Here is a 13,489-nt window from a genome sequence, read left to right as displayed (position 1 = left end):
AGAGGAGACGTTCTCATGAAGTCTGCTTGATACCCCAAAATAAAATAATAAATTTTGGCTCTTGTCCCCTCCTCCCACCCCCACCCCCTCAACCCTGTGTGAGATGTTGGGTTTCTTCTTCATGAGACATTGTTGAGAAGTCGCAGTGGTTGGAGAGGCGTAGGGGGCAGACTACCTCTACTCCCCCCACACCCCCCTTTTTTCTCTCTGGGAGGAGGAGGAGGGGAAGGGGGCTTGCAGAGCAAGCGATGGATGAGGAAAACATGACGAAAAGCGAGGAGCAGCAGCCTCTGAGTTTGCAAAAAGCCTTACAGCAGTGCGAGTTGGTCCAAAACATGATAGACCTGAGCATCTCCAACCTGGAAGGGCTTAGGACCAAATGTGCTACTTCCAACGACCTCACACAAAAAGAAATCCGGACCCTGGAGGTAGGTGTTGCCTATGGAAAGAAAGCCATCCTTCCTTCCCTCCCCCTTCTCCCCCACCATCCCCTTTCCCTTGATTCTGTTTGTTGGGGGTGGGGGGGCGGTGGGAGGGTAGCAAGGTGGGCACGATTTGGTCTCCTGTGATTTATCTTGCAAAGCCTGCACTGGGTGTCCCTTTACTGTACTGCTGTCGTCGGCGCTTGGCTGGGTGGTGGGAGGAGTAGTAGTAACTGTTATTCTTTATTATTATTCTTGCGGCTGTGGTTATCATTCGCTTCCTCTTTGAGGAGTGAGTTCTCCCTTTTTTCCGCTTGTGAATTTGTTTATATGCCACGGGGGCTTGCTTGTGTGCTGGGTAAGACATTAAGGCGCTGCAGAGAACCCACGTGACCTTGCGCATTCTGCAGGTGGTCAAAAGGTGCTTTTTGCTCGCAGAATGGGGCTGCCTGTAAAGATAGACCTCTTCTTTTTCGGCCTCCTTCCCAGCCCCCCTTTTGCTCCTTGGATTTGGTTTGTTTGTTTACTTGTTTGTTTTCAGTAATATACATGTCAGGAGGCAAGATGCATGAAAAAGAATTCCCCATTGAGCTACCCATTTCCAATCAAATCATTTTGATGCAGGGAGCTGTTGCAGGCCTGAAACGTGTTAAAAACAAAACAAAAAAAACCCCCAAAACCCCCCCAAAACCCCAAAACAACCCTGGATCAGCACACACAGGTTGTGTGGGAAAATACTCTGAAATCTTGGTGGGACCGTGAAAAAAGGGGTCGGGAGGAGGAGTTATCTTTGGCGTGTGTAACATTCTCTCCAACAGAACTTGAGGGGGAGTTTGAAGCAATTTCGTGGGGGGGGGGGTGGATGCAAAGTTACTCAGAAAGAAGATGGCAGAAATTATTTCTTCCGAAGGCCATCTGGTCAAAGGAAGAAGGTTTCAAGAGCTTTAGAAAATGCCTGGCGTCCACGTAATCATTGAGCATCCACGTTGTTCGAAACATCTCTAGGGTTCGACTCACATCCCTCCCTCCAACCGGCCCCGTGCTACGCATGGCTTGATTAAATTTGGGAACTCCCATTAGCTGGCACTTGCTGAGGGTGGTGGCCATGGGGCTGGGAGCAAAGGAAAGTGGTTCTCCCTGTGGTGGGGCGGACGTGTGCAGAGCTGGGATGGCCACTAGTTTCCAGCCCGTGTGTTTCCAAGGCCTGAACTCTTTAATCCCTACTGAATCTTTTAGCCCTTGTGCCCCCATTCTAGTCTGGATGAGCACCTATCTCTGGTTCACTTTCAAGTCTTCCTTTTTCCTCCGTGGTTTTAAATTTGGCCGCATATCAGCAGGCAGGAAGGTCACCAGTTTGAAAGTGGAGTTTGTGTGTTTGTGTGTGTGTGTGTGTGTGTGTGTGTGTGTGTGTGTGTGTGTATTGAGTATACTGTTTGCTCCCCTAGAATGCATCTCTGTGTGCACCTGTCATCTGGGAAAATGATCGTCAGAAATGAAATAACGTAAGTATCAAGGGGTAGCAGAGGCGTGGGAATTCTGTGGGGAGGCACAGGTATTTTCTTTCTCGGAGCTTTGGAGAACCGTGTAGGCTAGGACTCCGCTGATGGAAGAAAAAGTGTGGGATGCCCTGGCCCAGCCTTCTGTCTCTGTCTGAGCAGTGCCCAAGAGAAGATCCTGTTCAGAATTGCATGCTGTAAATAAATAACCCAAAAGGGCCACCGGAGGTCTCTTCTGTTCCTCTGAGTCAGGAGTCCCAAATGCTAGTTTGTGTATTACTATGTAAGTTTCTCCAGTTTTCTTTTCCTCTTTTCAACATGCTCCATCCTCTGAGAGCCCCCTGGATCATGGTGATTGTTGCAGTGGGCCACGGATTCCATTGCTTCTTTTCTGCATAGTGGTTTTCTTTTTAAACTGGGGGATGTGGGCATTGGTATGGTGGGAAGTGACAGTTACTGGGAATGCATCTGTTGTTAGTTTCCTAATCCCAGTATGCCACAGAGTGTGCCCACGACTTTATCCATATTGCCCAAGAAAGGATCTTGAGCAGTTATGCCAGTTTAGGCTTTCTAGGTCTCTAGGGCTAGGGTGGGGCCTCTGAGGAGGGGCTGATGCCTTAGGGTCCAGCCAAGTCCTGCCAAACCTCACATAGGTTTTGGATCCACAGTTGTTGTTGTTTTTAAATCCCAGCAGTTGTCAAATTTTATATATCAGAACCACCTGAGGGAGCTTATTAAAAATGCAGATTTTCAGCCTCTAATCCTAGAGATTCTAATTCAGTTGGGATTGGAGGGCGCCTAGGTATCTGCATTTAGTAAACAGTCCAGGTGTTTGTGATGCATGTTTTCATATTGACACTTTGAGAAAGACTAATCTAATAGGAGATAGAGGCCATATTTCAGCTGTTAGATGATGACATCTCCCTGCTCACAAACACTAAAGAAAGTAGTAAATTGAACAGACCATCCCTGAAAACCTTGCCTATACCCCTGTGGAAACAAAAAACATCTGACATGGACTTAGTCTCCAAGAAGCGTACTTTCATGACGAGGGAGACAAGGCTAATCATGTGTATGTGAGATAATGATAAAGTCCAAACAGTAATATGGGAGACAGCACGTGGGTCCGTTAGGAATGTGTTCAGCTGCGTGAAATGGAAAATCCACCCAGCGTGGTTAAGCAATTAATGGTTTATTTTTCTCAAGTAGCAAGAAGTCTGGAGGTATGTAGCTGCTTGAGTTGGCTCAGTGAGTTAATAACATTGGGGCTGATGTCTTTGTGAATTCTCATGGCCTCTTCCTTATGGCCACAAGATGGCCCCTGAAGCTTTAGCCATTACACCCACGTTCAAGGTAGGGAAGAGGGGGACCAGGTGAATAGGAAGGAATAAAGGCTTCATGTCTTTGTTTGGCTTCCACAGGACACCTCCTCCTTCCTACCCCTAAGGTGATGTTTCATTATGTCTTCTTTGCCACAACTGGGTCAGGTCGCTTGTCCGAGCTGCAAGGCAGTGGGGATGCCATCATGACTGGTCTAGATAGTTGCAGTCTGTTTCCTGGGTTGACCTGTTGCTACTCCATACAAAATCAGGGTTGTGCTAGCCTGGAAGAAGGCATGAAGGGACATTGGGGGGCCAGCCAGCAGCGCTGGCCACAGTATGTTACCAGGAGTTCCTCTGGCAGAGAAGAAAGGTCATGAGTTTTGGAGTTAGACCGATGTAGTTTGGCATTATAGCTTTCCTACTTACTTTATCTTGGCCTAGTGATTTAAATTTTCTGACCCATGGTTTCATTTTTGGCAAAATGGCAGTGAAGGAATAACATTACCTACCTCAGAGGTGGTGGTAAGGATGAAAAGAGGTGAGATTTTCAAGGGTCTAACGCTATCTGTAGCCCAGTGCCTGCAGGTGCTAAATAAATGATAGCTTCTTTGATGGTGATGATTAGCATTACATGGTGTAGAGTAGATGACACGGAAGGGAACAGCTCAGACTGGAGGGAGAGAAGGATCTTGAGCAGCATTTCCAAAGTATGTTCTGTGGAACCCTAGTTCTATAGAACCCTAGCATTATCATTCTTTCAACAAATACTGAAATCCTGGCACTGTACTAGATGCTGGTGGTCAACAAGTATTCTGAAGACAAAATAAATCCCATGGTTAACACATTTGGGAAAGGTTGAGGTAAGCAAAAGAGATAGGTATCTTGACTGCAGGACTTCTCAGAGCCTTTAATGTGCTGTATTTGTACATTGTGACTCCAAGAGAGGGTAGCGTCTGCGGTGTTTCCTTTTTCCAGAGACATCTCTTGGGCTTGATGTTCCATAGAATGCACCCAGGGAAACATGTGACGAAGTGGTTAGGGAAGCACCCTTGATTGGGGAGCTGGGGACCCTGAGTGGAGTGAGATATGGGGAGGGTTTAAATTGCAGCGGGTTGGGGGAGCTCTCTGGGCCAGAACAAAAAACCGGATGGAGGCATTCTCCTGCCTTCAAGGGGCAGCTTACAGACCGGCTGGCCCAGAATGAAGAGTACCTGGTAGAGTGTCATAGGAAACGAATTCAGGTTACAAACTCCTGGAGTGTAACTTAGTATCGGGAAGTCAGACAAACAAAGTTTCATCCCTTTGAGAGGGGAGATAGAAATCTTCAAAGGTTTTGGAGTGAGTACAGTTAAAAAGTTGTTTAAAGGTTAGTCTGATGGCAGCCTGCAGCAGGGACCAGCAAACTTTTTCTGTAACGGGACAGATAGTAAATCGTTGAGGCTTTGTGGGCCATGTGGTTTCCATCACAACCACTCAGCTCTGCTGTTGTAGCCTGAAGCAGCCACGGACAACCCAGAAATAAACGTTTTCTAATAAAACTTCATTTAGGGTCCCTGAAATTCGAATTTGATACAATTTTCACGTGTCACGAAATAGTATTTTCCTTCTAATTTTTTTTTGACATTTAAAAATGTAAAAACTATTCTTAGGATTCAGGCCTGAAAAAAACAGGTGGTGGGTCAGACTTGGCCTGTGGCCTGTAGTTTGCTGATCCCTGATTTATAGGGTGAGAAATGAACCTGGAGGCACAGAGGCCATCTGAAAGGTGAATGAGTGGCACTAGGGCTGGTGGGCACTGGCCACGTGAAGCTGGTACTGAGTTGGGTTCTATTTCGGTTAAATTACAAGTGGAGGTAAATATCAGGATTGGGTTGGGGGATGGCTGAGTAACAGAATCTCCTATATAGCAAGGGTGTTCTAGCCATCACATATCAATTATTTGTTCTTTATCTGTTCCATCTCAATTACAGATTATGGTTTGAGAGACCATACCTAGACTTAATTAAGTTTGGGAAACCTCAGAGAATAACGCATTATTTTCAGTGATGCTGTGGGTTGGGCTTGGCTGGGCAGTTCTTCGGCTGGTCTTGCAGACCAGTAGTTGTGGTCATCTGGCAGCTCCACTGAGGCTGAATGGTCCAAGATGGCCCTATTCATGTGGCTGGTGGTCGGCTGGTGATTGGCTCAGGCACCTCAGCTCTCTTCCACATAGCCTCTCCAGCAGGACAGCCCAGATTTCTTTCTTTCTTTCTTTCTTCCTTCCTTTCTTTCTTTCTTTCTTTTCTCCCTTCCTTCCTTCCTCTCTCTCTCCCTCTCTCCCTTCCTTCCTTCCTTTCTCTCTCTTTCTTCCTCCCTCCCTCCCCTCTTTCTTTCTTTCTCTTTCTTTCCTTCTTCCTTCCTTCCTTCCTTCCTTCCTTCCTTCCTTCCTTCCTTCCTTCCTTCCTTCCTTTCTTTCTCTCTCTTTCTCTCTCTGTTTCTTTCTTTCTTTCATTGAACTACAGTTTATTTACAGTGTCCAGATTTCTTACATGGTGGCAGCAGCAGTGTTCCAAGAAGGCAAGCTCCAATTCATAGCCTGTCTTAAGCCTCTGCTTCTGTAACTTTTGCTAATGTCCCACTGGCCAAAGCAAATTATGTGGTTGAGCCCATCATCAATGTGGGACTTAGTATCCAAGGGTATGGATTCCAGCAGGTGTGGTTCATTGGGGGCCAGTGAACAATCTAATATAACTGAATCACAGCTATGGAAAAAATCCACAATCAAACCAAAAGAGCATGGGAAAGAGAGGAAGGGGCATGGGATGATCAGCAAAGGCCCCCTTGGGGAGGTTTTACTGACTTGAGGAAGCAAGCCATGAAATATCTGGGGAATGCGCAAGTCAGAGGGAACAGCAGGTGCAAAGTTCTTGGGTGGGACTACGTTCTACATGTTTTGAGAACAGCAAGGAGACAACTGTGTTTGGCGCAGGGTGAGCGGGGAAGGGATGAGGGGCACAAGTGGGAGGCAGACGCAGGACCCCAGTCAGAGAGGGCTTGGCTGAGATACTTGCACTTTGTTCTAACTATGCAAAGGGTGGGGGACTGACTTATTTAAAAGCTCCTTTTGATTGCTGCAGGGAAAGTAGACTATAGGGGATAAGAATGGGAGCACGGAGACAAATTGGGAGGTTAGTATGGGAGTCAAAGCCAGGAATGAGTGCTTTTGACTTGAGTGATGGTGGGGAGATGGAGCAAGTGGCTGGTCTCAGACGGTCAAGTGCATGGGGGATGCGCATGAATCGGATGTCGGGGGTGGAGGAAAATAAAGAACCAATGATTATTCCTACGTGTTTGGCCGAAGAACTAAGTGAATGGCGGTGTCATTATTTGAAGTGTGAAGACCGGGGGTGGATTAGGTTGGGCTTGACAATGAAGTCCTGTTTAGACATCTACGTTTGTGAAGTAAACAGTTGGGTATGTGAGCCTGGAGATTTGAGGAAGGCTAGAGATATGAGGTTCACTTAACATGTCAGGAACATCTTTTCATCTTATTAAATAGTATTTTTAATGGCTGCATAGTGCTACATGGCCGTTGCATAATTTATCTAACTTATTTAATTCTGTCAGATGTGTATATTTATCATGTTCCATTATTATAAATAATACTGTAGTAGACATCCTAGTGGCTTGTAGTAATCCTTGTCTTCGATTCCTAGAAGTGGAATATTGCTGGATCCAAGGATATGCAAAGTTTCCGGACTTTTGATAGGTTTTGCCAAATTACCTTTCACCCACAGTGTGGGAAAGGGCCCATTTTTCCCTATCCTCAGTCTTGATTTATGTTTTGTTTTATTTTTTGGTTGCCTGTGCTTTGATGACTAAGAGCTCTGGGTTTAGGAGGCAGTTGTCTTAGGCCCAAATCTCGTCTTTCCTGTTTGCACTTGGGAAGGACCTGGGAACCTGCGTTGGTGAGAGCAGCACATGGTTTTCCATGCACAGCACCCAGCCTGCGGTGACCCAGCCTCTGCCTCGTTCTCACAGAGACACGGGTGGAACGTGGTCTCAAACTTCTGAGTCAGCGGCAAGAGTTATTTCTGAAGGGTTCTCTACCCCCTCTGGGGTTTTAGGGTGGGTTCTACTAGGGAGCTCTTATCCTTCTTCCAATTGGCAGGACACTGAGGGCTCTTCCTCCTCTCCCTGAGGACGGGTCATTTTCTGGGCTCCTCTCTCCACCCCCCTCGCCGGGCTCCACCTTTTGGGACCTCCCTTCCCCCTCGCTGCTCTGGAGCTGGGGAGTGGAAGGTGTTCCGAAGCTGAGGAAGCCGAGGGGGACATGGCAGCTGGGAGGGAGGATGGAGAAGCTGAAGGGTGGGGAGGGAAAAGGGACAACAGTGGGAGAAAAGGCAGAGCATAGCGTGATTTTCTTGGGCAGGGTTTCTATGACCCTTGGAATGTCTCTCCAGTGGGGAGTGACCGTAACTGTAGTTGTTCCTGTTTTACAAGCCAGTGGACTGAGGTTTAGAGTCACTGATGTGACCCAAACTGCAAATTCAGGCAGCCACGGATCCAGGAAGAGGTTGGAGGTTGACTGCTCCTCCCCGGAGTCCCCAGAGGTGGCCTGGCCTGGAAGAAAAGAAAGCAAAGATGAGAGCAAATAGAGGCGAAGGAGGAAGCATAGGTGATAAGGGCAATGTGATCAGAGGTGAGAGCTGTGGGATTAATGAGAATCCTAACGATGGAATACTGTCACTCATGTGCTCTCATTGGTGACCGTGCCAGATGATGATTGAAGAGAAATACAGAACTGATGGAGACAAAGTAGGGCATATACAGAGACAAGGAAAGATGAGAAAAAGAGAGGGAGACATTTTATTTATTTTTTATTATTATTTTAAAAAAAGGCTTATTTATTTATTTTTGGCTGTGCCGGGTCTTAGTTGCGGCATGCATGTGGGATCTATTTCCCCGACCAGGGATCAAACCCGGGCCCCCTGCATTGGGAGTGTGGAGTCTTACCCACTGGACCACCAGCCAGGGAAGTCCCGAGAGGGAGGCATTTTAGACCTGAGAGGTCCAGTATGCCAGCCACTTGCCACATTGACTATTAATCAGTTGAAATGTGGCGAGCTCTAATTGAACTGTGCTATTATTATAAAATACCCGCCAGATCCCAAACTCTTAGAATGAAGAATAGAATGCAAAATATCTCATTGGTATTCTTTTACATTGACAACATGTTGAAATGATGCTATTTTAGATATATTGGGTTAAATAAACTATGTTAAAATTGATTTCACCTGTATCTTATTTTTTCCCTGAGGCTATTAGAACATTTTAAATGACACAGGCAGCTCACTGTATATTTCACTTGGTCAGCGCAGCTCTTGAGCATCGAGGTGATTTCTGTGTTTTGCCGTAATGGAAATCTTGTTCTTGATAAAGACTGAAAGCATGGGCCCCCTGGAGTTTCTAGGCAGCCATCGATTAGAGCTGTGGATGCGTTCCAAAGATGGATGCCTTCGATTTCCCTGGACCAGGGAAAAAATGAGATGAAGACTCAGAAATAATAACATAATTGAGTCCCTGGAAATTTGGGTGGGTGCTCGAAGCAGTAGAGCCAAGTAGTTGGGAGGGTGTGGGCTACACAGTAAGACTGCTTGGATCCCAGTCTGAATTCAGGATCTACTAGCTAAGTAACCCTGGGCAAATGAGCTCTCCTTCCTGAGCCTCAGTTTCCTTGCTTATAAAATTGGGACAGTGTTTTACATGGGGTTGTTACGGTGATTCAATGGAATCATGCATTAAAAAGCCGGGCAAAGCGCCCGGCACATAGCAAATGCTTAATAATTGTTAGCTTTGGCGGTTTTGATGATCATACTCTCTGTAGCTTGTCATAGGGAGGTTAGGGTGCTTCAGCCCTGAGCGGTGGATGGGGTGTTTCGGCCACCCAGGGAGGTGCCAGTTCATTTATTCGGTCGTTGTTAACTGAGCCCCCAGTGTGTGAGAAGCAGGGAGAAGACAGCAAGACGCGAGAAGGCGAAGCCCTTGGAGGCCTTCTATGGATAATGGCACACCTGCTGGGCTGCAGGTGACATAAGCGAACAAGATTCTCATACCAGGTCTGCATCTTCGAATTGCTCACAGATGACTCACTTCCCATCAGTGCCTAGCAGGCTTTAGTCTTTAAACCATTTGCTCGTCATAAACTCCAAGCTGGATAACAAAATGCCAGTTATGGGGTTGGGCCTTACAACTCCTGAACTTGTCTCAAGCTTGTGCGGTAAAGAGAAAAGTCAGAAGCTGTGATATCCCAGTGCTTCAGAGAACCCTAAGAAGTTGTGTAGGCCCCCCTCCTGCCCAGTGTCCAGCTTTGGCTTTGTGATTTGGGGCAAGCACTACTTCACAAAGCAACCTTTTACAAAATGCATTTTTTTTTTATTGTGGTAAAATATGTATAACGTGAAATTTACCATTTTAACTATTTTTAAATGAACAGTTCAGTGGCATTAAGGACATTCACGGTGTTGTGCAACCATCATCACTATTCACCTGCAGAACTTTTTCATCACCCCAAATAGAAATTCTGTACCCATTAAACAATATCTCCCCCTGCCCCCAGCCACATGGTTACCTCTATTCTATTTTCTGTCTCTGTGAATCTGACTATTCTAGGTACTACCTCATGTAAGTTGAATCGTACACTATGTGTCTTTTGTCTGGCTTCTTTCATGTAGCATAACGTTTCTGAGGTTCATCGATGTTATAGCATGTATCAGTGTTTCATTCCTTTTTATGGCTGCATAATATTCCATTGTATTGATAGACCATGTTTTGTTTATCCATCCTGTGTTGATAGACACTTGAGTTGTTTTCATCTTTTGACTACTGTGAATAATGCTGCTATGAACATTATTGTACAAGTATCTGTTTGATTCCTTGCTTTGAATTCTTTGGGGTTATGTATCTAGGAGTGGAATTGCTGGGTCATATGGTAATTCTATACTTAATTTTTTGAGAAACCTTCATACTGTTTTCCACAGTGGCTACACCGTTTTATATTTCCACCAGCAATGCACAAGGTTTCCAGTTTCTCTACATCCTTGGCAATACCTACTATTTCCTGGTTTTTTGACTATAGCCATCCCAGTGGGTATGAAGTGGTATCTCATTGTGGTTTTGATTCACATTTCCCTAATGACTAATGACGGTAGGCATCTTTTCATGTGCTGATTGGCCATTTGTATATCCCCTTTGGAGGAATGTCTATTCAAGTCCTTTCATAAGTCAGCCTTTTGATATGGGTGAGTTATAAAGGTTAGAATTATCCTCCTTCTGTTGACTTGGATCTACACTCTGATGTCTTTTATCCTTTGGTTCTACTCTTTGGAGGAGAGCGAATAAGGCCAGTCCTTCCTTTGGCTGACGAAAGTCTCAAGTAGAGTTTGCATTTAGATCTGGAACCTACCAAGTAGAGACAAGAGATAGCCATGGCCACAGATTCCTGACAAGTCTCCAACCCAAATTTTGCGGCCACTGTCTCCCTGCTTTGTCCTGTATGAGTTCCATTCTTATAGAATTTTGGATTCTGGGGTCTCTGGTGATGATAAATTTCACTTTGCCTGTGCGCCAATCCTACCCAGAGTATCATGCCCATCAGAAATAGTCATGAATGTGTCTCTTTGTGCCCATCCACAAAGGCACTGGGATGGTGCCTTGGGCAGGGTTGGGTGGCATGCACTTGAGCAATGAGGCGAATAGACAAGTATAAAAAAGAACCCATCAAGTGGGGCATCCAGGGGCTTCATTTTTATTAGGTAGGAGGTAGAGCAAGGTTAGATGCCACTTTTTATATTTTTATGCTTATCTGACTGGGAGAAACAGTGCTTTGTGATAAACCCAAAAAGCAATATTATCCTTTTAATATGTTGCTATACTATTATTTTAATATGTTGCTGGATTTGATTTGTTACAATTTTGTTGAGGATTTTTGTGTCTTTGTTCATGAGGGGTATTGTCTGTGGTTTCCTTTTTCATACCATCTTTGTTTAGTTTAAGTATCAGGGTAATACTGGCCTTATAAAATGAGTTTTATTTTACGAGTTTTATTTAACGAGGAATTGTTTCCTCTACTTCTGTTTTCTGGAAGAGACTGTGTAGAATTGGTGTTATTTCATCTTTAAATTCTGGTAGAATTCCCCAGTGAAACTATCTGGACTAGAGATTTATTTTAATTTAATTTTTTGCAGAAGGTTTTAAACTACAACTTCAATTTCTTTAATTTATTATTGGGTGAATTTTAGGACTTTGTGGCTTTCAAGGAATTGGTACATTTTATCTAAATTGTTCAATTTACATACGGAGAGTTGCTCGTAGTATTCCCTTATTATCCTTTTGTGTCTGTGGGGTGTTTAGTAGTGTCACCTCTTTCATTCCTGATGTTGGTAATGTATATTCTTTCTCTTTTATTCTGTGTTAGTCTGGCTAGAGGTTTATCAATTTTAGCCATATTTTCAGAGAACTAATTTTTAGCTTCATTTATTTTCTCTATTTTTCTGTTTTAACTTTTACTAATTTTTGTTCTTCTTATTATTTCCTTTCTCCTGCTTGCTCTGGGTTTATTTTGCTCCTCTTTTTTCTATTTTCTTGAGGCAGATGCTTAGATTGTTGATTTGAGACCTTTCTCCTTTTCTAATATAAGTATTTGTTGTTGTAAATTTCCCTTGAAGGATTACTTTAACTGCATCCCACAAATTTTGATATATTATATTTTCATTTCCCTTTAGCTCACAGTATTTTATAATTTCTTTTGAGGCTTTTTCTTTGATGCATATATTCATCAAATTAAATGATATTTGATGTCATTTAATTTCCAAGTATTGGGGATATTTCCTGTTATCTTTGACTAACAGTTTAATTCAAATATATCAGTGAACACATTTTATATTATTTTAATTCTTTTAAAATGTTTAAGGTTTATTTTATCACTTAGACCATATTCTCTCTTGGTGAATGTAGCAGGTATACTTGAAAAGAATGTGAATTCTGCAGTTGATGGGTGCAGTGTTGTATAAATGTCAATTAGATCCAGTTGGTTGATAGTGTTAAGTCCTCTGTATCCTTGCTGATTTTCTCTCAAGTTTTATTGATTACACAGAGGGGAGTGTTGTCCATTTCTCCTTGTAGTTCCATCACTCTTTGCTTTCATGTATCTTGAACTGTTTTGTTAAGTGTATATGCATTTGGGATGGTTGTTTTCTTGGTGACTTCACCCTTCATCATTATGTAAAGTTACTATTTATCCTTGGTAATTTTCCTTGCTCTGAAAACTATTTTCTTTGATATTAATATAGCCACCCCAGCGTTTCTTTTTTTAGGTTTTTAAAAGTTGAGGTAAAATTCACATAACATAAAATTCACCATTTAAACTCTTTTGAAGTATACAATTGAATGCTTTTTAATATATGTGCAGAGTTATGCAACATTTCCCCTATCTAATTTTAGAACATTTCCATTACCACACATGCAAAAACAAAACAAAACAAAACAAAAAACCCCCAACAACCAAAAAACCAGAACTAAACCTTGTACCTATTTGCAGTCAATTTCAATGTTCCTGCCCTCCATCCCCTGGCAACCATTAATCTATTTTCTGTTGCTATGGTTTTTCCTAGTCTGGGTATTTCATATAAATGAAATCATACAGTATGTGGCCTTTTATGTGTGGCCTCTTTCACTGAACATAATGTCTTCAAGGTCCATCCATGGTGTAGCAAGTATCAATAATTCATTCCTTTTTATGGCTGAATAATATTCCATCGTATGGATAAACCCATTTTGTTTATCTGTCCGTCAGTGGACATTTGGGTTGTTTCCACCTTGTGGCTATTTGTGAATAGTGCTGCCATGATCATTTGTTTGGTTAAGAGGATGGGGGCATTTGGGGAGGAAACTGTTTTGCTTCTGCTAAAAACTAAAGAAACGTGTCCCCAGGTTCAGGCTGCCATGCAGTTAGGAACTCTAGAGCTGGAAGTTCCTTCCACACCCTTTGTGGTTGTATGTGATGGTCTCTGTGACATTTCCCTGGAGCTCTTGCAGGTACTCGGTTGGCTCTTCAGGTTACACATGCCAGGTAATGAATTGTTCACACTGACTTCAGAAATGGAACTCATTAAATAAAATAGTCATTTAAAAGACATTTATAGCCATTAAAGCAAAGCATATTCACTCTAGAAAAAAATAGAATATGCATTTAATCAAAAAGAAAAATGAA

The 13,489-nt window shown here is 43.5% G+C and overlaps 1 protein-coding gene across 1 annotated transcript in view; it reads left to right on the top strand.

Annotated features, from left to right (window-relative positions):
• Positions 1–248: 248 nt before the first annotated feature.
• KSR2 (kinase suppressor of ras 2) overlaps positions 249–13,489 on the top strand; it is a 394,653-nt gene continuing 381,412 nt past the window's right edge. The window contains exon 1 of the mRNA XM_007189467.1: positions 249–428. Within this exon, the coding sequence (XP_007189529.1) occupies positions 249–428 (180 nt within the window). The remainder of the gene's footprint in view (positions 429–13,489) is intronic.

Source organism: Balaenoptera acutorostrata, chromosome 13, assembly GCF_949987535.1.
Source record: "Balaenoptera acutorostrata chromosome 13, mBalAcu1.1, whole genome shotgun sequence".
Lineage (NCBI taxonomy): Eukaryota > Metazoa > Chordata > Mammalia > Artiodactyla > Balaenopteridae > Balaenoptera > Balaenoptera acutorostrata.
This window is presented reverse-complemented; position numbering and strand designations above follow the sequence as displayed.